At 41.9% G+C, this 27,152-nt stretch overlaps 1 protein-coding gene across 6 annotated transcripts in view; it reads right to left on the bottom strand.

Annotated features, from left to right (window-relative positions):
* fhod3b (formin homology 2 domain containing 3b) overlaps window positions 1-27,152 on the bottom strand; it is a 67,991-nt gene that overhangs the window by 35,800 nt on the left and 5,039 nt on the right. For all 6 annotated transcript variants that reach the window (XM_040166432.2, XM_040166428.2, XM_040166429.2 and 3 more), the window contains exons 2-3: window positions 25,428-25,534; window positions 19,594-19,658 (exon numbers count right to left, since the gene is read on the bottom strand). In XM_040166432.2, coding sequence (XP_040022366.2) covers window positions 19,594-19,658; window positions 25,428-25,534 — 172 coding nt within the window. The remainder of the gene's footprint in view (window positions 1-19,593; window positions 19,659-25,427; window positions 25,535-27,152) is intronic.

Below are 27,152 nucleotides of genomic sequence, written 5' to 3'. Positions count from 1 at the left end.
GGGTAAATTGAGGCCTGCTCTACTGGCAACTGCTGCCCGCTTTGAAGAGGGACATACCTGGGTTTCAGCAAACATGCCCTAACAATACAAATCAAACCGAGATATTTGAAAACCACCATTAGGAGCCAGTCATGCATCCCTATAGCATGACAGTGTCAAGGTGGAGAGGGATTGGCAAGCACACCTACGGCCCACTCAGTTTCTGATGGGATAAAAAAGACGTTTCGGATCGCGGCACTAAAGAGGATCAGCCGTCTTTTGGCAAGAAAGAATGTTAAGTGTTCTCTTACCGTATTTAGAAAACCAGTCATCCCGTCGCAGATCGTGCAACGAAATGAAGGGAGAGGCGTTGCCAAGATCCCCAAAATACCTTAAAGTAATTGAAATATATTTGTGGTATGAGGATGACAAGAGCTCAGCCCAGCCCGACTCATGTATCCCAAACAGGACCCACGTGCAAGAGAGTCTTCATCGACACTAGTTTTGTAGGAAAGGGGAAAGATGGATGTATGTCTCTTCTTGTTACTCCAATAAGTAGGAGGGTTATACAAAGACTAACTACAGAATAGTGCATAGTACTACTTAGAGCAATGAAAATGACATCCAACATAACAAGACACGTAAGGATTACTGTGGCCACTTTCTTATTTCCCAGCTAATGACACGGTAGATTCCAACAAATGACTAAAGAAGCTTTCATCTTATTTGCAGAACTTCCAGGTGTGTCTCAGGGTGACTGAGCTATTAGATATTCCTCAAAGTCAGTTAAAGGAAAAGTACAGACAAATGGGACCGGAAACAAGAGATGTTCGAGTAGAAACCGTCAATAAAACCCAGACAGAACATGGAAATCAAATGTATTACAGCTTTGAAAGTGTCGTTAGAGGTCTCTGTCTGGTATTTTTCCTTCAGTGTTTGCATGGGAAGCAGAGTTAACAGTTTTAACTATTCCAACAAGACGGGGGGGCAGTGTAATAAAGCTGGTGGAAAAGGAAGAGAAGGACCTTGCTCTCTTCACAGCGGGGGGGGAGGATTTACGCATGGCTGGATCTATATATGGAGAGACGAATGCCAAAAAAAAAGCTCTTGCATAATTATGGTCTATGTGATGACATTACAGCTTTCGCTTGTTCCAGCTCTAAAGTTAAAGTCTAAAATATTGACTTGTATCGGTTTTCTCTGCATACAAACGTAAGCAGATATGCTAATATAAGTATATATAAGTAATGAAGTACACGTACAGTAGGTGTCATAGATGGCATTTTGTTATGTGACCTTATTTTTCCTAATCTGTTGTTTAGTGGCTGTTTGTGTGTCTCTAGGCCAGCCTCTTCAGCTCAGGTAAGCAACTAATGCCGGCTGGTTTGGAACCTTGTACACGGTGCATGATCACACATACCTTTGCAGTATGTTTTGCATGAGTAGGTGGGAGTACTGCAGGGTGCAGCCCTGATGCTTTTCAAAACAGTGGATTATATGGTTGGAAAACCTCTTTTTGTGTTGCCACATTGGGCTTATTGTACATCATAGTGATCATACTGGATTGTAAATCTTAAGAGCTCATTTGTCTTTCGTTTTAAATGACCATGGCCTCCCCAAAAACCTGCCAGATTTAAGATCTAAGAGCCAAATCTTAACATAATATGCATGATTTTACACAAAACGCAATACTGTTCATCTGCTCCCCTCCTCCTGAAGAAAAGGGGGGGTTTGGGTGATGCTGGGTCTGCCTGTCAACAGGCAACAGCCCTGCATGATCAGACCATAACAAGTTTAGGCACCTTGACCTACAACTCCGGTACCAGATTCAGACCGTTTGATGTTTCCACATTAAGCAACTCCATTCCTCTGGTACTGAACTCTCCTTTGCAGCCCTCCAACTCCCCCCCGTATTGACCCTGTGCCACTTTCACCAAAATCTTTCTCAGCACACCTGGTAGCAGTTAGGCTCCAAAGTAAAGCTAACCTCCTCCTAAAAAGCTCCCGAGCGCTGCTGCAGAAGATAGGAAGGACTAAAAAAAAGGTACAATAACACATCTAAGCTACAGACTGAATTCCATAGCTGTATGCTAATGCACTTTTCATTCATTGAATGCTTATTTTTAGACATCTAATGTTTCATTGAGTCTGGAAAAGCCATAAGAATGCAGATATATCATTATGTATTTTACAGACCGTTTCTCAGAAATGCTAAAATAGATTTGACCCACATTCAGAGGTTAATGTTTTGTGACAAGGATGAACAGAACTTGGTAGTTATAAAGCAAGGATGAGCTTCTCATTGAATATTGCCACACCTGTCGATGAGCGTTTTAGGGTCCATTACTATAGTTTGATTTAGGATGTGACTCGGTGTGTTAAATGTGTGTCACATTTACCAGCTGCTTTAGAAAAGCTTTAATGAACGGTGCAATTTCACTGATTTAGATCAAATGTCACTGTTCAGTAGATTCGAAATGAGTCTTAATTCAGTTTCCAGGAACCTCACTCACCACATACTGATTTTTATAGTAAAAAAAACCTTTGCAGTAAAAACAACTTCTTGATCCCTGTGTTTGATCTGGCCAACTTATTCATGTTTTTGAAAAATCCTGGCTGTTGTTCATGCCAACAGATGATCGGGTTGAGATACTTGGACAAAGCCAGCTGGATTCCATAAAGGCCTCAAAGCGGCCTTTGCACTCTCTATAAAAGCCACAGGACTCAAGCAGCGACAACGTAACCTGTATATATTCTAAATACTACGTGATTAGAAAGAGAGGAGGTTAGATAAGCAGAGCAGAATATACCAAACAATTACACACTTACAAATACAAGCTGTGTTTGAACCAAGAACAATGGCGGCTTGTAAATGAGTGCTATGATTTACTTTCACTATTTGAAGTATGAAAGGGAAGAAATAACACATTTTGTTCAATGACTAAACAAACAACAAATCATTCCTAATGGCATCCAGAGGGGGAAACAGACATGTTTGTTTACTATGTCAGGGTAATGCCTGTGCAATTTCATTCGGTCTCATTTGTGGACTAGTCTTGATATGTCTGATCGTGGGTTGATTCTTTTTGTTTTTTTTCTTTTTTCTTTCTATCATTGCTTTTTTACATTTTAGGAGATTTGAAGGACCGAGTTTAACAACTGTACTGAAATCCACCAGTTTAGTTTATTTCAACTTGGCTTGGTGATACTTTCAGGTCAGAGTGGCGGCCGTGTTTGATGTCTGGTCATTCGTTGTCATTCCTGTGGTGTCTGTGCTGCACTTCCCAGAAACCATTTTGTCATCCAAAGTCAATGCAATGCCCCCTGAGGGGGGCAGATGTGGATGCAAGTTTCATTCATTTATAATTGAAAACTGTTGAAACTATGAATATTAAAAGTTGAATGTGAAAAACGAATCATCGTCTTAAAACCCCATTTAAGTTAAAACTTGTTTCCAACTTGTTTCCATTGTAGTCTAGTTATATTAACATTTACAAGCATCATCATCTCAGTTTGACTGATTTTTTGCATACATGGGGGAAAATATATAGAATAGATTCAGTTTGGATGACATGATTTCCTCACTCTGAACTCAATATGTCATCAATATATTAAAACAAACTGCCTACTAGCATCTGGTACTGATTCCAATAAGCTCAGCCCATAAATAAGAAACAACTTTGTAATGTCTTCCCACTGGAGGAGCAGGTCCATGCCACTGGCTTTTTCGCTTCAAACTTTGACCTTTGACTCCCGGATATCAACAACTCCTGTGGCTGGGCAGCCTCATCAAGAGCTAAATGTCGCCTTAGAAGCGACAGACTGAATTGTAGTTCTGTTGTCCTACATCCTTAATTGGTGCACAGCGTTGCCTGGAGCATTTCATTTAGTGCTGGCCCAATGTGCTCCGCAGCCATCACAGTCTTGTCAACCTCTTATTTAGAAACAATTCAGGTTTTAAAAATAACCGTGTTTACAAAGGTCATATACTTTAAATCTGATCTGAAACTGGAGAAGTGTCTGGAGCGTTCCCCATACCGCTGGGTTTGGATTTGGGAGACTCTTTCTGGGCGGCTGGCTTACATGTGCCGTCTCTCTTCCTTTAGTCCAAATGCAAGATTATAGAAGTGTGTGTGTCAAAACACAACTTCTAACACAATATGCTTTGCATTACCTACTATACTGCATCTTCATGGTTGACCTTTGACCTGAATTACTTGTTTTATTACTACTTTAAGCACTTGAAGCCACAAAATGTCTCCAAATCGTAAGACTTTACTGAAATAAGCGTTTACATAAAGAAAACTGTCTCCCCAGCTGTCCATGACATAATGTGTATAATTACAGCATAGTGAACACTTTGTGTTTGCATTGTGGGAGAGCAAGTCTGTACTTAACATGTTGTTTTTAGCTGATTCTAATGTCTTCCGTGTCCGGGCCCATTTGTCTCTGGGCTGACTGGGCCACATCAGTGAGGAACGAAGAGGAGAAAAGGGAAGTCTGCTTGTGTGTGACAGCTGCAGGGCTGGTTCGCAGGGCCACTGTGGCCCACTCTCACACCAGCCAACACTCAAATGTAATTGGTTGTTGAGATGTTGAGATTTTTTTTTCTTTACAGGTGCTTCTTTTTCATGTCTCTGTAACATATTAAATTAATGCCAGAACCATTAAGTACCAGAAAAATCATTTTTTTTTAAACAGCATTCCTATGAATGGAGAATAAGGGAAGACGGGAATGATGAGCAGTTTGGTTGGTGGCCAAAGAGCGGGCTGGAAGTGCTCAATGGAGTTTGAAGTGATCCATGTCAGCGTGTTTAACAGTGAGGACAGGCTGAGTCCTCCACTGTTTATCCAAACTGCCAAGTTGAGAGCTGCTACAGCTGATCGTATGACCTCTGGGCTGGAAAACTCTTCCTTTGCATGCTTGCTTCAACCATGTTTACTGATACTGGGAGGTATCTTGAAAACCTTTCATTGAATTTACAGTTGCAGATTTATTATATTTATCACACTCTGCTTATGAAGTGGAGTATGCAAAAGGGATAAAAAAAAGTTATCTATGATTTTTCCTTTGTATTTGCTCATCTTGTTCAAAGTGGGCTTGAGCCAATCCCAGAATGCACTGGGTGAGAAGTAATGAAACACCCCGGACACGTGCCGAGTCCAAGTTAGACAGAAAAACACCGTTATGCAGACACTCATACCAATGAGTGGTTGTTGTTTATCCAACCCATATACTGCACATCCACATACACCGGGAGACCATGCAGACATAATAATATGCCACAATATGATGTAGAAAAATGTATTTGTAGTAATTATAATGTATTTGTTTGACGATATTCCTTATCTCTTGCAGGGATGGGGGGAATTATTTTATAAGTGACATATTCGTCTGTGATCAGCAGGCCCCTGAGGAGGTCTACATGAGGTGAAGGCATGTGCACTTTTGACTGCTGTTTTTGCTAAGCTGATAATGAGGGTTTACAGAACTGGAATCATGATAGGAACAGGAAGTAACTCATTTATAGTTATGTAGATAGCTACACCTCAGAAGTGCGTTCAAAATGCAATCAATATCAGTCCCAAATCATCGCAAATTTATGTGACAAAGGAATCTTCAAAAAGGTACTGAAGATATGAGCTAAACATTTAAGCGGCTTGAGTGTAGACGGAAATGCAACATGAGGGTTGCTTAATAAAAGGAAAGTCTAAAATGAGCACTTTCCAAACTAAAAGCCCTCGTCACCCTTCCAAAGATGATATTAACAGCTCTGATGCATGTTGGCAATCACTCATTCGAGGCCTTTCTCCAAAGTTAACACACGCAATGACATGTACGCTGGCACCAAAGAATACTGGCAAAAGTCAAACGGTGTTATAAGTAGTTTTCACCTACATGCAGACACGCACGGTTGATCTGCAGCCGCCTCATGCCAGGCATTAGGTCTGTTAGCGCTGCATTGCAGTGTATCGCCAAGATGTACGAATTGTTTTCACAGGACCAGGTGCACCTTTTGATGTATTGTTCCCTCGGTGTGTTAAGAGATGGCAAAGCCCCCATTCACACAGCTAAACAAATTCAAGAGTGGTTTCAAGAACACCAGGGCGAATTCCAACACCTTCACGGTCAAATCTCCTCATCTACATGGCTCACTACTTGAATTGCAGCATTCCTTGGAGAATTGAAGATGTTAAAAAATGGCTCCAGTCCTTCTGAGACGGTTGATACTGGTCGATTTCTTTTAGCCGTGGTTGTTCGTCTTTGTTATCTAATGAATAATAATCAAAACATTGTTGTGTAGGGAGAAACACTCCCCACTTTCTTTTTGAATAGTCCACCTACTACTAAACAGACTCTTGAATGGAACAAAAAATGAAATAAAAGCAGGGGTTCCTACAAAACCGTGAAAACGTTAAAGCAACGGGTTAGGCACAGCTGGCATATTTAGACGTTATATGCTAAAATAAATAGGTCTCAGCTGCCTCTGCTTCGCTCTTCTCTTTTTCTGAGCTTTACCGAGAATGACCGAAATTCCTCGGACATCCTGTAAAGCCATCAACCTGATTTCCCCTCATGTCAGAATTTAATGGCTTGTGGAATACTGCAGCATAGCACATCCAGGCAGTGAGAAAACACTACCTCACTTAAAGCATGAATAGCAGTGTAAGCAACTTTGTGCTACGTCTTGGCAAAAGTAAGAGTGGAGACACATGTTACTTTACATAATCATGAAAGGGAGAGAAAATTTTAACTTTAAGCGTAAGAGCAACGTATTGGGTGGAATTAAAATGCACGCCTCTTTCATTTGTATTAAACCTTATAAGTGACGATCTATTATTGGTTAAAGCACTCAACATAGAGGTATATATATATATATATATATATATAGAGAGAGAGAGAGAGAGAGAGAGCTATATATGTGAGATGAAACATGAGCCCTGTCTACCCCATAAAATATGCTGGTTAGATCAAAAAATAAATGAGCACAGTTGCAAACACTCTAAATAAGTCACCAGCTGAGAAGTTGAAACTGACGGGGGTTAGGCTTAATATAAGCACAAGCAATTGAGATGAAAAAATAAGAGTATTTTGCATGAGACATTTGTGAAAGGAGACAGGTGGACGTGCCTCCCAACCACAATTCTCCCTGCTGACGCTCAGCTCTTCCCTAAAAGCCAAATAACAAATGACAAAGCCCTTCTGTTAATAATCAGGTCACTCTTTCATTACCCCCCTTTATCTATCTGAGGATATCGACTGTATCACAAGCACAGCTGGTGTGATATTTTAGTCATGCAAGCAGATCTGGTGGCAGGGCGCTTGGTATTATGGTGATCAGAATAATAGTCGCAGTTAATTGCCCACCTCTAACATTTCAAATAATTCCTTATGGGAAAAGATGAAACTGCTGCGTCAAGGAGCACTGCTCCAAATAGATCTAGAGATACTTATTTACATTCCTGAATGTCTCCTATTAGATATACAGTATACCATTGCAAGTTAGCTATGCACACGCTGAACTCACTTGAGCATCTTTGAGGTTTTGTTTGGATTGAGAAATTGAGCATCACTTTGGGTTCATCTATCAGTATCTTACACAACTACAAAAGAAAAAGTGTAAACTAGTCGTAGTCATCGTTCAAACATTAAACATTATGTAATATCTTAAATTTAAGTTAACCCAATATACAATAATATCCGTACAGTTTAAGATAAAAATAAATATTCAGTCTGTAGTGTCTGGGGTAGAAACTGATACCAGTCCCTTGAGAGTTAGACATAGAATATATGTTATTACACATTGTACTATGGTTTAATTAATCATACAGCCAGTTATGTCCAGAAAGTATGAAACTGTTTTATAATAAGACAAACCTTTGCAACATAAGGATAAAGTAGATGTGATGGGAAATTTTCCCTGCCTGAAAGGCCCATGAATGTTCCATTCTAGAAGAACCTTCTGTTTGCCAAGTCAGGAAGTGGCCCTGCTGTTCGGATGAGACAAACATCCATAGAAATTTTGAATTTCTGCAGGGTGATAATTTGTCATGCCCCGCCAAAACATGTACAATTTATAGAAGCCCATGCAATGTCCTGCTGACTGTTGGGGCCTTTATGAAAGGAAATATCCCAGCAATATAAACAGGGGGAATGGGGAAGATTCCTGCACACATGGAGCTCTACGTCCCATATTTCTCTCACTGTGCCAACTAAAAACAAATGTCCAAACTTGGACCATGTCGTTGGACCGTGGAGCTCTCATATCATGATGCCCAACGGTCCTCGTTGTTTGTTGGACACTGTCAAATAACTGCAGGAAACGTTTCCTCTGTGCCACAACTGCACAGACGGGCGTAACATTTTTCAACTGCTTTCTTCAACTCATCATTCTGCACAATGTCTCCATCTTTCCTCAGCAATAGTGATCCCAGGACGTCTAGCTGACACTGGACTCCGTGCGCTGCCTTGGTTTCTGTGCACTCGACATTTTCCAAAGATAACACCGGCCAAAGATTTCCACTCACGGCAGGCTGAGGCCCTGCTGAGGCAGCTCGCCTGATGCGGAGCAGACAAAATAGAGCTGGCTCAAGACGTCTGCTAAGATCCATGGCGCTGTACTGCGTGATGTGTCTTCAAGGCCTGTAGTTAATTACTAGAGACGAGAAACAGTGTTTTTTAAAATCACCTGGAGAATGAAGAACCAGACCCAGGATGCTTTTTTGGTGATGTGATACCATAGGTGAAGAATAATAAGGATGTGATCAAATACAAAACGACAAACAAATCAACTGCATTCATGTGCATTGCGTCATCTTATTATAAGTCTTTATTGATTCCGCCATTTCCTCCAATAACTCAATGTTTCACGTAGATGTACAGGCCTGTGATATAGTGTCGCTTTTCTATTATTCAGAGGTACATTTACATTTCCAGGAAAGGCTTGTCCCTCTGCGGGGGCCTGAAATGCCCGGCCTGGCAGTCATACACCACATGACGTCTTAGCAGGGGAACATTGCTCTTGTCTTTTTCACTCCCTCCGAACCGTCCCTCTCAATTTCGAAACGGGGGCACGAAAAGTGATTTTGCACAAAAATACGGGGCGGCATATTAAAAAATTCCAAATAACCATAAAAAAACCTGACATGTGAAATGTCCCAGACGGGGAATGAAACATAATTTCTTTCCACGGGAAGAAATTCATGAGACTGAATTTCACTTGACGGCTTTCTTCTGTGTGCCAATAATAAATTGTAATAAACATATGGGTGAGTTCAACATACAATACCATTACCTGACAGAACCACCCTGAGAAGAGCAGTAATCTACATTATGGAAGATAAGTCAACACAACTAATGCCAAACAGTCTTTTCAAATGAATTTCTTTCCAGCTAGGCCCTAGTGAACATCGCTGGGGAAGGCAGAGGACTGGCATGACCTTTTCTTAGTATTAAATGAGCAAACAGGAGCTGGGATTGTGTCTCTTCTCCATAAATCAATCCATGGTGACAGGAGGTGGTCCTTAAGTCACTCGGCCCGCCCTCACAAGCTGACCTCAGAGGTGACAGCTTCCTTCAAGTGTCAAACCCCAACAAAAAAGTGGTGCAATCAGCCACCCATAGCCGGAGCCTTAGTCCCTAAATGAACTGCAGTGGGATATCTCTTCATCAGGAATACTTTTGCTATGAAATCAAATGGCAATATGTGACGTATGTGATACGTGCCCAAACTAAATCGTATCACTGTGTGCCAAGTTTGAAGAAAACACCAGTTGTATGAAGTAGTATGAAGTGAAATGAAGTGTCTGTCTTAGGACGAGCCTTGGCAGAGGCACAGGTCTTGTTGGCAGGTTGAGCTTTAACCCTTCCTCTGAATGCTGAGACACAAAAGTCTCAGATGGCAGCACATGGGAGGGTGGAGCTCCTATAATGTCATTTTATGTAGCCTAGGACTTCCTGCAGCCTGCAACAGCTGGCACTTGGAGACTTGGAGGTCACACAATTTTACTTTTATTTAAATGCATTATTTTGTTTAGACATCCAATCCATGCAGGAGTTTTGACATTGAGGTATGAGGATGTTGTCTGAACAAAACTTGATATAATCTACAAAGACTGGCAAAAGGTATCTTACACCTGTGAGGCAAATATGAACAACTGTATTCAAACTCTTTTTTGAAATTTACTTTATTCTACATTCTGCTCAATGTGCAATTACATTTAGCTGAAAAGAAAAAATAATGACCAATGTTGTGCTGAAAGTAGAATCATCACGCACCAACCGCCAAGTCAAATTCCTTGTATGTCTGACATATGTTGGTAATAAATGTTCCTGATTCCTGATTTAAAACAGATTCAACATGAAGTAGCATATTCACTTGCTGCACAAATGAGTACTGAACACGTGAACTAGATAACTTTGGATGGATTTTGCATTTCCCTTAATGTCAGGGGTCTAGAATTTGACAAAAGAAATAAATTATGCTGATTGGAAGCCTAAGCTTGCCTAAAAACACAAACATTTTAATTTGTTGTTCATTTGACATTCCTGGAATCTAGCTGGACTGATTAAAATGCTATGAATGTGTTTGTGTACAGTACCGGCCAAAAGTTTGGACACATTTTCTCATTCAATTCATCAGAAAGAGTTACTGTATGAAAAGCCTGACCTCTCGCCTGTGACCGGCTGCCATGACGACAAAGGACTGCAGATGACCTTTGTCAGAAATCAGGTGCAGACAGCAATGTGGTGTCAGTTACTACACTTTGGCTAGACAGTCACAATGCTGAGAATGGTAATAACTTCCCATGCCTTGTTATCTGCAGGAGTGCCACAGGATTTAGACATGGGATTGCATTTTTGGCCTGAATTAAAATGATTGTATTTGTGAAGATAACATAACAATTGCTCACCATCATTGCCACATGCTGTAGCTCACCAGACGTCTGCGGCATAAAGACTATGAATGGATTCTGCACTGCCTGCATCGCTTGTGAGAAAAGTAAAAAGTAACTAATTTTCCCTGCACCATTACACGTTCAGCATCATGTTTGATGATTGCCAACAGACGGTACATCTCGAACTGTCCTCTGGTTTTCTCAAATTAGTACTGGATTTAGGAATATGGATAACAAAATGATCCTGAGTTTATATTAATGTACCTGGTCTGACAATATTTATATTATATGCCGGAAATACTAGTAATCCTAGTAGTTTTTTGCACACGCAGTTGCATATGCAAAGTTATTTTTAATTTGCTGTTAATTATTCACGTTTTATTTAATTTTTTTAGTTCAGGGAGCGAATACGATAAAACCAGTACAATAAGTTGATATTTTTGTGAAGGTTTTTCAACACTGTGTCAGAAAGCCGTTGATTGAGGCTTTAGATTGTGGTGGTATTTCCCCGATTACAGAATATTCAAAGGTAGTCTCGTTTTCTACTAACACCCTACTGAAAATGTAAAAAAGAGATAATAAAAGCAGAAAAAAATGATGTATTAAAGCATAATAACATTTTGTATTATAAGTCCAAATGGCAAAAACTGCCACATACTGCCTCTTGAACCTTGCTAATACAAAAGGCAAAGAACAAAGAACAAAGAACAAGCAGAGAGAAGAGCCACTGATGTCATTGAAATCTGAGGTCCAGACACTGGGAGAGATTCGAACATTTTTCACATTTTCAAACACAGGGATTAGAGGCTTACATACAGGCTTCTATCGCATAAACAAGAGGTTTAAGCAAAACATTTTAGGGCTTTGTGTGTTCAATGATCCTTAAGTGACCACTGGGAAAACCACCATACAACACGTATGAATAGATTTGAATGGATGACAACAATGTGGGACATATTCACTGAAAGACGAGATTTAGCCTTAACCACAACAATGATGTAAACATGGCTCGCTTTCCTCACCATTTCACGACACATCGCTTTTGGTTTATACCAATACATATTTTTTACTCCTCTTTATAACACAGACTAAGCAAAAGCAGACAATGTTTCTTTTACTCTCGCCACGGAGTATAAGATTGAGTAAGCCGCTTGTTCAAATGCAATTAGGTTGGAATTTTTCCCCACAGAATTTGACAATTCCTTGTTGGATTCAAGGAAATTCTCCACATTCAAATTACCGCAGCATCAGCCATGCCGTTATTGACACAATGCTCAATGAACTCATACGTTTATATGCTTTGCCCGAGAGTTCTGCATTACTTCACTACCGTGTTTCATCTCACCTCAGTTCTCCATAAGAGTCATCACTGCCCGACATGCCCGAACCAATTAAGAGGGCTCTCAGTCGACATCCACGCAAGGCATTGAGGCCTCACCTCTTTTCTCCCTGTCTACTGTAGAACTTCTTTTTCTTCTGCTTCAAAGAAAATAACAAAGGTGGTCCAACCGTCTCCTGCTACGGCCACTCAAAGCTGTCCCTCTTTAGCTTGCTTGAGCTCTCTACTTCAATAGTTCGCTCTAGTTCAATAGGCTCTACAATCGCCAACAAAGTCCGGAATGGAAGTGGACGGATCGAGTGTTTCGGCTTCAGTTGCGATCCTCAATTAAAAGCCAAGTGAGAATACTACGCTTACTTTTGTAAATTGGGCTGCATAAAATGCACCTCGAGTTTGATCAAAATGTGGATTCCCTCCATTGTGATCTCTGCGCTAAGAATCTGTAAGATATGTATTTGATCATAATCATCATTCAAATTAACCTCATTGAATAAAATAGTTTTTATTTCCGATTTTATATATATATATTTTTTTAGATTTCCTGAACCCCTCCCTCACCTGGGTATTGTAAAGGTGAATATAGATTAAATGACAGTAAGAGGCTATCATGTGTCATTAAAGGCCACAATGTAAATATTACTCATCCCACTTCTGCCCTAGACTTGAGCTCTCATAATAACAACTGTACTTTTAACTTGGCCTTGAACGTGTTTGAACTCCATGAAGGGAAGCAGATACCTCATGACCTAGCTAATATTTGCAGAGGAGCCCAATATGGTTCACAACATCCAAAATCCCTCCCCAGCTGTTTATCATGCCTCCCCTCGGGGTGGCTACACAGCTGTGAACCAGAACACGAGTAGACGGCTCTTAAATCATAAACACAGACGTTTTACCTTTGCATGAAGTTGAATGAAGTTTCTGTAGGTCCCCCAGTCACCACAACTCAATGTGAATCATGAGAAGCCAGACTTACAGAAGAATGGGGTCGTAAAGAGAGATTCATTACGAAGGGACACGGTGATCTGTCTGAAATCGGCTCAAAGCGGCTACCGTTTACCTGGTAATAGAGAAGCATCAAATGTGCAAATGTCCTCTGACTACATCGTCATATGTGTCCAGACCATAAAGAGAGGATGCAAAAACAGAACGAGCTGGAAGACAAAGGGACACTATGTCTTTCATTAGGGGGAAAAAAAGAGAGGGACACAGCAAGAAGCGCGCGACAACTGTGACGGTCCCTCCACAACAAAAAGTCTCTGCAGTAGATAAAAGGGATCAAAAGAGCCCAGTGTCCAATGTACACACTGCAGAAAAAGTGACTCTCACTTCCCACTTTGCAGGTCATGTCCATCTTGGCTTTTCCAGCCGATGTCAGCGCCGAGACTAAATTGACACCCCGCCCCCACACACATGAATGTGTAGGAAAATCCAGTAAATCATCCTTCAAAGCCAAACAGTCATTGTACGTGATTCAAAGCCGGCCAGCTGTGGCAACACGTGACGACAGGTGAAAAAAACAACCAGTTTAGATCTGAAACGGTAAGTCGATAAATCGGTTATTTAAGTAATTTCTTCCTCACTAATTTTGAAATTTTGAATGACCAAATGATGAAACAATTAACCATTAAATAAATTGTCAGATTAATTGAAGAAAGTAACTCATCAGTGGCATTCCTAAACATGTTAAGCATAATGGAATTTGAATATGTCAGATGTGAGATAAATGTCTGCTTTTCTCTCTGTCCTCTCTCCCTTACGAATACACAGAGAGGGCAAACAGCGGCTATGAAGAGTCACCTCAAACCTCACCACCACCGACCCCTGTGTAAATACACAATAAACAGTTCCCTGCAGACATCAAATAAATGTTGGTTAAAACAAAAACAAACTCAGATTCCTTCCAAATTGTCTTTCCTACAAGCAGTCAGCTGTTTAAAGTCTGTGGCGACGGAGGACACCTGTCCACTCCAGCAAAGACTGCTCCGGTCTCACGGCAGCAGGTAAACGCCACAGAGGTCTGGTTCACACGGCCTCCCCGACAGCGCTCCAGCTCTCATATGTCACGACGTGCCACATTGAAAAACGCTGTCTGGTTATGAGCTGACCGTAAAACGTAATTTAAAGCAATTTTAAAACATCATCGTTGGATTTTTCTGAGGAGTCGGGCTGGTTGTCATGAGTGAGTAAAGATGGAAAAAAAAAAAGAAATGAAATTATTTGCTGCACTGAAACTCAACCACAAGGCAATGGGACTCCTTGTTATCCACAGGAATACCGTTTTGTCCACTGGTCCAAAACAGTATATATATTCCCCTCTTGGCTGGATGAAAATGCAGACATCTCTGTTCTTATTCGGACGGGTGAGGAGCGGTAATGAGGGGCCTTACAGCTGCAACCAGATGGCTTCTTCATATGTGTGCGTGCCTTTGCATGAATGTTGTCCACGTGAGAACATGAAGATATACAATCATGTTCCAGAAGTCTCCAAACATGTACGGTAAGTGAAACATTAGACCCGAACCTGCCAAAAACGGGAAAGAAATCGCCTCGTAGTTGTGACGGCCAGAGGACAAAACCAGAGGAATCATCGTCCTTTGCTGTTGCCCATAAATTCAGCATTAAAGCAAAGTGCGTTGTTACTGTATCTCCCTGCATGGGGTTGTTGGGGCTCACAGCCAAACAGCGAGTAAATGAAAACAGAGTGAGGGGAAAGTGTGAGGGGAGTGACACCGTCAAACACTGATCGACCTTTGCTGTCCTCTGTGATTTGTAAAGCAAGACTCCGCGTCTCGCTTCCTGAGATGTTTGCGGTTTCAGAGTTACTCTCGTATTCGGCGCGGCGTTGTTTGCGTTGGCCTCCGGCGAGTGACTCTTAGTCCACGATTCCATTTTGGGGGTCTCTCCATCGTAAGTGAGAGGGGCAATTTGATCGTCCTCTGTGTCTCTGGGGGGGCCACGTGATATGCGCGTTCTTAATCAGTCCCTGCTCGCTTGGCACCCCGCTGTTAAAAAAAACAGAACTAGAAATTTGATTTTGATTGCGGATTCTCACTAGGTTCCATAATCCGGGGGTGTATTGTGAGAAGGTTCATGCAGATAGTAATAACCAGATAATAACCTCAGACAGAGTGGTTCACATGTAGAGAACGAGATATGAGCCTTAACCTTGTGTAACTCGAATCTTTACAAAATGATAGCAGGGAGTTCAAGCTGTTCTTCTTTTTACAACGCAAGTTAACTACTGGAATTGTTTTTTATGTGTTTTATCACAAAACTGCACGTGGCTTTGTACCGATCTGGCAGAGTGCGTGGAAAAGAGACTGTGTGGCTGAGAGCGCCACGATAACTGATCTTATCCTCCTAAGACGTCTGTTGATACAGAACACAAACAAACCGGACGCACAAAATAATACACAAGTTATGTAAACAAACATTCAATGACCCACACTTAACAGCGTCGTTGTACATTTCCATGCAACTACGTTGTTAGAGGCCAAGAATTCATTTCCCCAGCGCGGTTTTCAAAGGGATAATCGTGCATTAACTGCTTGTCGCCTTCCATCTCGGCCGTCAAACCTGAAGATCAAAACTGCACCAATTTTCCAGAAAAGAAACACCAGTCAGCGGCGGTCAGAATGAGTCGTGTGATGAGCCCGGATTATGAGAGGTTGTAAAAGACAAGGCAGATAATCCACTAAGAATGTGTCACCTCTTATTACAGCTGTCACTCCTCAGCTAAGATCAATGTGGTGACAGATAAAGCTGCTCTAAAAGGGGAATACCAACAAAGTGTAGCTTTCAAATGTATGGTTGTTACGCCTGTAAGTAGTAACTACACGCTTTCTCTGTGATTCGTGATTGATGTAGTGTGATGGTTTTTCTGGATAGCAGTTAGATTCATCACATTAAATGTTATCCTGGGATCACATAAATGAGGAGCAGCATCTGACTGGACATCTGTGTGAACCCAAGCAAACTGCTGCTGATTACAAAACCACAACGTGACATTTGTTCATTCTTAACTTTCAACCATTTAAACATCCACACGACGTGCAGTATATAGTAGACTATAATGCTCTCGGTTTCGCTTCCTGTCAAATGATCCTTACCATCACATCACGGCAACCTCAGAAAATGTCCCGTTGGAGGACAAAGAGGACCTACTGTACTGTACTTGCAGACAGCACTACAATAAGCACAGGACTGCTTTAATCAGGCCCGTGGCTACCACATCTATTCCGCCCAAAAGAATAACAGTCCAACCATTTAAACACACTGTGGCCAATGCTTACACGCAGAGAGGGATGAGTTGAGTTTATTTTCTAAATCCCAGGCCGGTCAAAGAAATATAAACACAGATCAAACCATCACCACACGTCCTCTAAATGGCAAAAAACACATCCATTCGAAAGTCATTTTCCTGTGTATCCACGAAGAGACTAATGCATTAATCAAGTAATGTATACAGACAAATATCCACAGAGCTTCATGTTAACGAGACTACACTCTGCAGAACACACACAGATAAACATTTACGGTGCCTGATTTTCAGTTTTAGTACACAAAGCGCCTGGATTGCTTCACTGTGTGATGAGAACAAATCACTACGCCGGAGGAAGATCGCTAAACCGCATCTTAATAAACCATTAGCTCTTCGTGTGAGCACTTTTCTTGCCCTGTCCTGCCCTGACTCTATAATGCATAGATTTCTGCCCGGTCCTAGAAAGACCATGTGTGTGTGTGACAGTTAATGACTAGCAACGACTAGACGCACACACACATAACAACACAAACAAACCGATAGCCAGCCCTGTGATTTACACATTTGGAGAAAGCCCCAAAAACCAGAGGACATAAACAAAGTTACGCACTTCTTAATTAAACTTTCAGATACATGCAAAGAGAAAACCACATAACAGTGCTACATGATGGGGATTGCGCACAAGGTTTTAACCATCTCATCACTTGTGTTAATGGAGTGGGTGTAGAGGGAGTATTTTGGGCTGCTCGGGTGTACTAACTCGGCGCCCAATTTTAAGTGGGCGTACGTTTAAAATGTGACTTTAAAGAAATGGCATAGAAACAGCACGGGAAATGTTGAAACACGCAGCCTTTGGCCTGAAGCTCACACAAGAAGGGTGCTGTTAGCGCTGTTAGTTCAAGCTTGTCAGACTCAAACAAAAGGAGCATTTCTACGGGATTTCCAGAGATTCTGGAAATCACTGCGTTTAAGCCCCTTTGATACCTTTGTACATTTTGTGTTGGCTCTTATCCAAAGGCCGTCTATTATAGCATATTTATTTCACCATATGACATCATATTATTGAAAGCAAAAAAAGTATGGTCAATGCCAACAAAAAATACATGTACAAACAATATTGAGGCTGATTTTTGGAGACATTTTGGCTTTTATGAGCTGGCAGAAGGAAAATGTGCGATCCCTTAATGCAGAGCAAGTGCACAACCCGAAGAATACGATGCCATTTGCCTTTGGAAGACTAACGAATTATCTCCTGGGTGGAGCCAGAACGTCACCCAGTGATTCTCCACTCGTCGGCTACGAGGTAAACCCTCTAGTCGGATAAAATTAGGATCAAATGTCTGGACAAGTTTACAGTAACAGTGACCACCTTGCCTAAATCAGCAAGCCACCAGGGCAGTCACTGGGGGAGGCTAAAGAAAGGGCAACAGGTGGCTGTCAACTTAGAGGCAAAGAGGGTCATCATCCACTTAGAGAAGAGCAGCAAGTCTGTCTGCCGCTCCACAGGCTCCACTAAGCTCAGCCGAGCACCAGCAGGAGGAGAGAATAAGGTGAATCCAGTGTGGACGCGCTTCAGACACGTTCATCAATATTACAGTAGGACAGAAATTCAATAGTAAAATGTAAAAAAAAAGAATGCTTCGTCCACACACTTTTGTCACAGCACAGGATAACACACTGCTATGGTTTGGCTCATTTTCTGTAACCCGTGTAGGATTAAGGCTTTGTGCAATTAGCAGGCTGACTAGCTGACGAGCGTAAAGCCGGCTTGGGGAGCCCAAGCAGAATACAGCAAAGTCCAAATACATACTCCAAATATGATATATATTTTAGTTATTTACTGTATCAACATCAGTCATAGTGTCCAGAACGTCAACCCGTGCTTAATGAGCCATCGTGGCTGAACAATCTCAATAAAAGAAGAATGTTTGCAAACTTTTGCGTTGCACGTCAGCCGATTGAATAAGTAACCATAGCAGCGAGAGTCTGAGGACCTCGTGTACGTACATTTGTAAACGTAGCGCTATCAGCGCTGCGCATACGTACGGCAGAATACATAATTAGGCGCATCCCCTCTTTATGGGGAAACTCCCACTTTCTCCTTGACCCTCCCATGAATGCATATGCATGACAAGGAAAAAGCGCAATTTGCCATTTTCAGTTCCCGCGACAGGCAGTCTGCGCTTTCACCTCAGTGCGTCTTGTTTGTACACACCTCGCCGGGCTTTTATGCGCACGCTGCAAAACAAAATACGCCTGAAGTGGGCGTATCAAGCGCTGAGAGACTTCATTCAAATCTTTGGTTTGCTTCTACTGCAATAGAGAAATAAAGCATAAAATGTGATAATTTACAGCCTAATAGCTTTTCCAGGCATTGGGTTATTTTTACACTGCAGAAGAGGTGCTGTGTGTCTTTGTATAGGAATGTGTGCTCCACGTTCTGCTACTGACAGCCATAGTTCTCTTTGCTAAAACAAAACCTACAAATCACTGGGACACTACTTTTAAAGGGCTGGTGTGTTGCCTTCGCACATTATGCGCAAACAAGGTGGCAAAACAATTAACACATACGTATCCGTTACATCTAACCCCAAAAGATCTGTCACAATGCACAGAAATCAAAATCTAGGTCTGAGTGTCGTCCTGAGTTTAATCAAAACCCAACCCCTGTGTGTATGTTTGCATATGTATATGTGTGTGTGTGTGTGTGTGTGTGTTCGCAGGCATGCCACATGCATATGTTTTCACTCAGCTCTTTGTGCTTGTTCCCTCACATTACTCAAAGACACCAGGAGGCCCAATAAAACAAAGTGACAGAACACAGCAACTCCAAAAAACATTAAATGTTTTCAGGCTTCGCTCCGTGCCAGTGATCTGAGTGTTGTTAAAATGCTGTTAATTCTCACTCAAATTAAAACTCTAGGCTATTTTCTAGGCCAAGACTGCCACTGTGCAAGTTAAACAGAGACCTCAATAAAACAATCCACTGGTAATAGAGGTAATTAAAACTCATACCTCACTGGTCACATAGTCAGAGAACCGCAAATAGAGCGTCATAAAGATAGAAATGACAAATGTACAGTTTTGGATGAAAGTACAGATTATTACCCACCAATGCAGGCATGGACTCTGACAGACAGCTGTGTTCGGAGAATAACGCCGTGTTTCTTTCCCCTCCTGTGAAGAAAAAAAGACAAAGTGAGACAATTGTTGCAGGACATTGGACCATGTGTGAATATCTAAATGTATGTGTGTTTGTGTGCCTCTGTGCATCTAATCAAAGGCAGCGTTCAATACGCCAGAGGCCACCAAGTGCTGACAAGAAAATATAATCCCCAAATAGCTTCCGCGTAAAGGGGAAAAATTATGACAAATCACAGTGTTCAGTCTTAATCAAACCCTTGACAATGTGCAGTTTGAACACAACAGGGAACTAGCTGCTGAAGAGAACCAGGGAACGGTCTCAAAAGGGAAAATGAAGGATGGGAGAAGCTAAGAGGTCAACACCTCCCCCCTGGGTTAATGGAGCTATGGCCAAACCCTATCACACTCCTGTCAACTGCTTACAATGTCTGAATGACAGTCCGAAACAAAGACGACCACAATGTATCCCAGTTCTATTCTATCGTGAAAGTGAATGTGAATGGGAGGCCAGTATAATTTGTATTCATACAAAGGATCATTTGGTGCCTTAGAAGCCTCAGCATCAATTTATGCACAAAGAGTACTGATAAATTTCCCATTTTGAAGTATAAAGACGGCATTATTCTATGTTTATCTTGGTGGCAACACTAAACCAGACAGTCATTCACGTCAGACTACTTTTGTGGATTTGTCACACCTCAAATTAGTCTTTTATCGAATAAAAAGGCAAGACCCAACAATGCTTTCCCTTTTTCCGTATCCCGTCGGTGGCAGCCAGTCCCAAGGTCAATGCTTGGTATTACAGAAAAATGTAAAAAATCAGCCACAAATAATGCTACTCTCGATAGGTTGAATAGTGAATTGCTGAGGACAGTATTCAATTGTGGGATGATAATCAATATATTGTTGTGAAAGGGTGTACGTCAATTGCACAGTAAATGTGGTATTGACTCAAACTCAACCACTTTGGTCATGTTCACGGTAATGAAGAAAAAAGTGAATTAGTGACAGACAAATTTAGATTATTATAAGTCTATTCAGTTTTAGTGTAATGGATTCAGTCCAAATGAATTATGTTTGCCTGTGTTTGCGAATGTGAACAAACCGGTCAACAATCTGAGAAACATAATGACTCAAATGTTGTGTCGTCTCAATTAATTTGACCGTAAAGTTGAATTTTGGTGATGGGGACGGTTAGGTGGGGGGGGCACCCTTTTGTTTACATTTTTCAGATTGTGCCTTCAAGCTCTCGACTTGCTAAAGGAACACACAACAAACCCAGAAGACACAACTGTGGACAAGAGCACAGCAGGTAGAGTTTTACATCCCCCCCCCTTCTCCTTCCCCTCCCCCCCCTAATTCGGCTCCCTGACAAATAGGCTTTTATGGCGCCTGCACAAAGGCTGCATGAATGTTCAGACTGGCACTGTGCCAGCAACAGGCTGTTACTCTTAGTGACCATCAGGCATCAGTGGGTATGACACAGAGAAACAGCCGACCAGCACAGAAGGCAGATAATACTGCCGCCTGGCCATAAACAAGCAGCACTAATGGATAACCAATCGAGACAGACATGCTGTGATCTGTCTTACCTTGGTCAGTTAGCGGACGGCGACGCTGACACACGAGCAGATTAGATGGAATGGGAGATCTGTATATGCTTAGTGTTTATCAAGTATGTTATCGAGCATCCGATAACACGGGAGCTCCATCTGTCAACATGGACCTTCAGTGGTGAGATGAGGCAGCAGACAGGAACTTAATCCTCTGTGATGCTGTCGAGGGGCACGGGTAACCAGATCCATTTTGTCATGAAAGTCTGCTTTCTCTCCCCGTGCTTAACCAAGACCTGAGGCTTCACAGACCAACGTGCTCATTATCAAATTAAACAAACACGCATGGTATATATGTGAGGTTTTCAGACCCCCCCCCCCACCCCCCCATAGCAATTAAAGACCCTCCTTCAGACAGTGCTGCAGGCCTGTAAAGTGTGGAGCCCAAAGTTAGAGAAAAAATAAGAACTACAAAGAACATAAGCCGAATAACAAATTGACTCCATGGTGGGATGTGATACCTAAATTCCCTGATCCGCTTTTGGTGTTATGTGCCAGAATGTTCTGGTTTCTGTATAATCAACTCAAGCCGGGCGCATGTTGAATCTGATTCATCATGGGCAGCAACATGCTTCTGAAATACCTTTGCTGCTCCCATTTGAATAACCATGACGATTCTTGAAAATCTCAATAAATGAACATTTACTTCTAAATGACGTCTTACTTCCTGCCAATTAGCAAAAGAAATAGTTCTCAATTTGCTGGCTTTTTAAATGATTAAATGATCGCATATGGCTGTTTTATTTGTGCGGTATATGAAAAGAGGCAGTGAAACTATAACTCTTTTAACTTAAAGCATAAATCTGCGATCCATCATCATAACTTACCAAAAGCATCAAACAGGATTGCAATAGTAACAACTATCGCTGCCAATGTAGGTACCACGTCATATTTTTCTCCATTTGTTTCCAACCTCTCGTCACTGCTATGTTCTCCAGCAATCTCATAAAGTTCTGTCTTAATCCTAATGCCCAAAGCAGCTGCAACTGGACCAGTGCAAAGCTGGGAGAAAGCCCCACGGAGGTCTACTGACTCAGCACTTCTCGATCAACACTCTGTAGACAACAGTGTCCACAGAGGAACCCGCAGAGTCCCTGTGGGCCGGGGGGGGTTAGTCTGCTGAAGCATCCCCAGGCAAGCTTCACTAACCAAGTCTGACCAAGTCTCACATTCAAGAGATGCCCCCATGCACGCACAGCCACACACACATTGAACAACCAGCAAGCGGTTCTAGTTAATAATACCCGTAAAATGCTCCTCAGACACAGAAGGAGCAACTGTTATTTTATTTTCCTCCTCGACGTTAAAGCGATATTGTGTTTGAAAATCCCGCCGTTTCTTAACGAATGCACTTTTTTCTCCTAAAATAAAAATCTTCTATCCAAGTGGGTCAGAAGAAAACGGAGCTAATGAAATGAGATGAGGCAGGAACAGATGGATTTTGATGGGCTTGACCTCAGACCTCAAGCACACTCAGAACAGCATATTCAGCACAAAACTGTTAGCTTTCAGATGTACCAGGGCAGTGAAATGCGAAAAAAAGGGTATTCTGTGCTGTAGGTCAGCTAGACTTTTCACATGCTGAATCAATTTTGACAATTGTAACAGAACTGTACTTTATCTTATCAGGAGAAGCCGGGGAATATGTCCTTGAGGACTTTCTGCCTAATTTTCTGCCAATTGACACACAATTGAGCAAAAATGACATCAGGCCCAACACCTAAATCCGCACATTAGTTTGATGTACAGTAACATTCTTCCTACAACAGCGGAACCTCATTCCTCAATCCACATAATCCACAAAAATATTCAAGTTCTATGAACGTTGGGCCATCTGATCCTAACTGTGTCCCCCAAAACTCCATCCTGACTCGGTGCTTAAGGAGATTCTGTGTGCCGGGTCTTTCAATCTATCACAGAGAGAACACCAGATGACACACCGACTACCTTAAAGTGTGCGAATGTGTGAGGACAGGCCTCGGCTATACGGCCACTTCATGGCTAAGTGGGACTGCAGGGATGCGACAGGGGATTTATGAGTCACAATCGCCTCTCGCTGAGCTTCAAACGCGGAGGGGAAGTGATTACGGCTCTTAAGCTGCCGTGACATGGATATCTCCCGGCTCTGCAGCTCTCTGTCAGAGGATCATGCTTTTAATATGATTGTAAAGACGCTAGGAATGACACAGGCGCCTCAGGAATGTAACCTGTCGCTAATATCAATGACAGATGGATGCAATGGCCAATGGTCAGAAACTCGTATGTAAATATAGCACTTTTCTCTTTAAAAGGTACTGGCCGGGCTTCAGGCAAAAATAAGTCATCCAACATTTTGCTTGTTAACTGGAGTTAGTTAGAGTTATTCTGACATCAACTTGTTGAACTCAAAAACTGGGAATGAGGTTAAATGTTTTCGGAGTTGGAGGCGGCGGTTGACAGATTTGTAGTATAAAAGCGGGGTGTAAACAAAAGTCAAATAAAACAGGTAAAGGTGAAAGGCCTCATCAGGCCTTTTATTAGCTCAACAATCATCTAATCAACAACACCGAGCAGTTGGAGATGTAATCCCGGCAACATCAGCGCCATAAAAAGCCAGCGAGTAGAACTGCCCTATTTATACAAAATAATTGGCTAACCACCTTCACCCTAAGCCTCCTCAGACAACACTGTGTGGGATTAATGACACACATCCACACCAGCCCGTGCCAGCTGGCACCGGACGAGGCGCTGGCAGGCTCAGTCTCCGACGAGAGAAGAAGTGGACCACTTCAACCTCACAGCTCTCAAAGGCCTCCTAGAAGCTCCGAACAATTTCGGATGAAACTGGGAAAGGACGGCACACTCGTGGTCCAACAGAAACACAGAGACAATGAGCTGCTTATGAATTCTAAGACGGACAAATAAATCCATACATGTCTGCGGTCCAACCCAGCAGGCGATGTCATGCCAACCGTTGGTTCCCGATCACCTAAAGTGGGCGGCACATTAATGATACATCAACATACCCCCACAGTGCATGAGAAAACACATGGAGGCAATAAAGGAACTGGCCAAAGATTATGCATGAAACCGCAATTAAAGTAACACTATTTTAAAGGTTCTCTTCTTCCTCCGGGTCTGAGAGTAAGACAAAGCCTCAGTTAACTACATGTTACCACAAAGAAATACAACTAAATTAGAAGTTGAGAGTTGAATGGTGTTGGGTGCGCAATTGTACTTTGGCCACTTCTAATGAGAGCACTGATGTAACCTTCAATTGAGATTTACTCGTGAGACGCGTCTACACCTCATAAGTGGTTAAGATGACATCACTTCTGTCAACGGGCCAGGGAGGCCAGGTATTTTAAGAGACATGAATGGATGAATGCCATGGAAACTCTGAGACGTTTAGTTACAAAAAAGGGCACTTAAAATACCACCACAGAACTGATAAAAGGACTGATTTCCATCTAAATGACTATTATAATCTATAAATGACAAATCCAGCAATGATGACATTTTTGGTATCTGAATTTATGAAGTCTATTATACTAATATTTCCTTTAAACTCGTTTTTCTTTTTCAAAGTGCTGACAGACCTGAGAAACTGATAGGCCCTGTTAGGTGCTTGGATCTGTCCCCTCGTTTCTTTCGACAGACCTGAGCACCTAATGAGAGCTGGAGAGCTCAATCAGCTGAGGCCCGGAAAAGGGAATGTTTCCCAAATTGCTCCTGGAACAAAATCCCTTCAATTCAAATCACTGTAATATAATCAAATTGGCTAAGGAATACAGCAGGATACTAATTTGGGTCCCATTAGTCAGGATTTAAATAAAGACTGTATCATTTTGCTTCTTATCTTGCCCAAATATTTATATGTCTTTCTCCAGACTAATTATATTGATAATGTCTGACTTTTAAGGAAAATAATAGTAATTTTTTTCTCTTTTGAATCATTTGCCTTTCTGGTTCATAACGGCTCATCTGACCACTTCAACATGAAGAGTCAATAAGAGCAACTGGCGTTATCAACCTGCAGTAGCATTGTGTCTTTAAATGCAAACAAATATGGGAGCAACTGCAGTGCAGTGACAGAGAATGTTTTTCATTCCAGCCTGTTGTGTGCATGCAAACGTTTGCTTTTGTTTGGTCACACTGACGGAAATGATAAGAGAGTGAGAGAGTGAGTCAAAGGTGAGCGTTATCTTACCCTCCTTCCTCCTGAAATCCCTCCAGTTCATCTCTCTGCTCTGCCAGGGTGGACTCCAGGTCCAGGTAGCTTCCATTGTGGGACAGCTGGAGGGCACAGTCATCAGGCTGGACCAGAAGAAGACAAAGTTAAACACCGATCAGCATCTTCGACGCTCTAAAATCACGTTGTCGGCTTCACATGTAAAGAACGCTGCACATTGAGCGAGTATCGAATACCAAGTACAGCTCCTATCCGATCCGTCCAGAACCTACGCAAGGAATCATATTAATCATAATCATAGAAAAAAAGGCAATACTGGTGGTCTATTTTAAAACAAAACTTTGATTCTCTAAATGACAACAATACTGCTCATTTTTGTATGTGTCAATGTTCTTCTGTGGAACATTTAAAGCTATTTTATCAGCTCCATTCAGCACTACAATGAGAAGCAGGGCAAAGTTGGAAGCAGTTTATCTGTCTGATAAACTATCATGACACAAGAGGATTTTGCAGGGGAGGAATGATTTGTCTGGTCGAGAATAATTGTCAACAGCAGAGTGTGGTCGAGGAGTTGAGAAATTAGTTCTGTGTCTGCTCACTTCTCTGGCTGACCTCCGAAGCGGAGATATCAACCTATTTATATTCCGGGTCTGTCAGCTCCGCGGGACAGCGTCTCCAACGGTGAAGCAGAGGACGGGAAAACAAATACCGTTAGCAAAAAGGGCAAACATATGACTCAAGGCTGGAGAGTGGTACAGCTCGGCTCCATCAACAGCCGTGCAATTCTGAAAATATACCGAGCGCGTAGAACATTTGTCTTCTCCTGTTGGCTAACATTGAGGGCTTTTGTAAGATAGCAAAGGCTATGATGCACTGTCATAAATTACCATTTACACAACCCAAAACCAGTGTGCAAGATTTTCTTTCTCATGAATTTCCCATGTGATTTTTAGATTAGCGCGGTTCGATTTCCTACCACCTCTGACGGTGCCTCAAACGAACGTGAAGGCGAAAGGCTGGGAAAGACATTATGGGTCCGACGGCTTTGATCTGTTAAGCCGCTCTGTTTGTATAACTGCACTCAAGCACTTAAAGACCATGTCTTATTTGAGAAGTGAAACAAACGATGTGGTTGGTTAAGATAACTCTTACTCTGTGAGCTGTATTGTTGGTTTTGCATGCACAGTAAAGCAGATCGGTAATAATAGTCGGGGAGATTACAGGGTTGCGCATCTTCATTTCTAGAGACCAGAGATGAGTTGAAGCACAAGCCCTGTGCGGTGCACGTACACAGGAGTTTTAAAGTGCTCAGCAAATCCCGTTGTATATCTAAGGTGATGAGGTGTCACGCTTTAGTTAGATCCTTGTTGATGCTCTTGCAGTGAGGCGGACTGACGGATGAAAAGAGACACAACTTGAGAGAAAGGTAGAGAGGAATGCAAACCAACAGAAAAGATGCTGTACACAAGCAGAGGAGGGAGGCAAGTGCTTCTCCAGATTAAACAGTAAATCCAGGCACTATTATATCAATGGACTGAAAAAAAAACAATGGGCAGTAATGTGAAATGTAGCATGAAGGAGAAGACTATTTGATATACTCTGAAACCAAGAAAAAGTTGTTATTTAACAGAATGTTTGCTTTTTGGCTCCCTAGTGTTTAAATCACACAAATTGATGTCCCCAATGTCCAAAACCATTTTCCCTTGCTTCATGTTGCCTAGTTTTTGTTTTCTATTTTCATAT

The sequence above is a fragment of the Gasterosteus aculeatus genome, chromosome 20 (assembly GCF_964276395.1).
Source record: "Gasterosteus aculeatus chromosome 20, fGasAcu3.hap1.1, whole genome shotgun sequence".
Classification (NCBI taxonomy): domain Eukaryota; kingdom Metazoa; phylum Chordata; class Actinopteri; order Perciformes; family Gasterosteidae; genus Gasterosteus; species Gasterosteus aculeatus.
The sequence above is the reverse complement of the archived record's forward strand: the minus strand, read 5'-3'. Positions and strand labels throughout refer to the sequence as shown.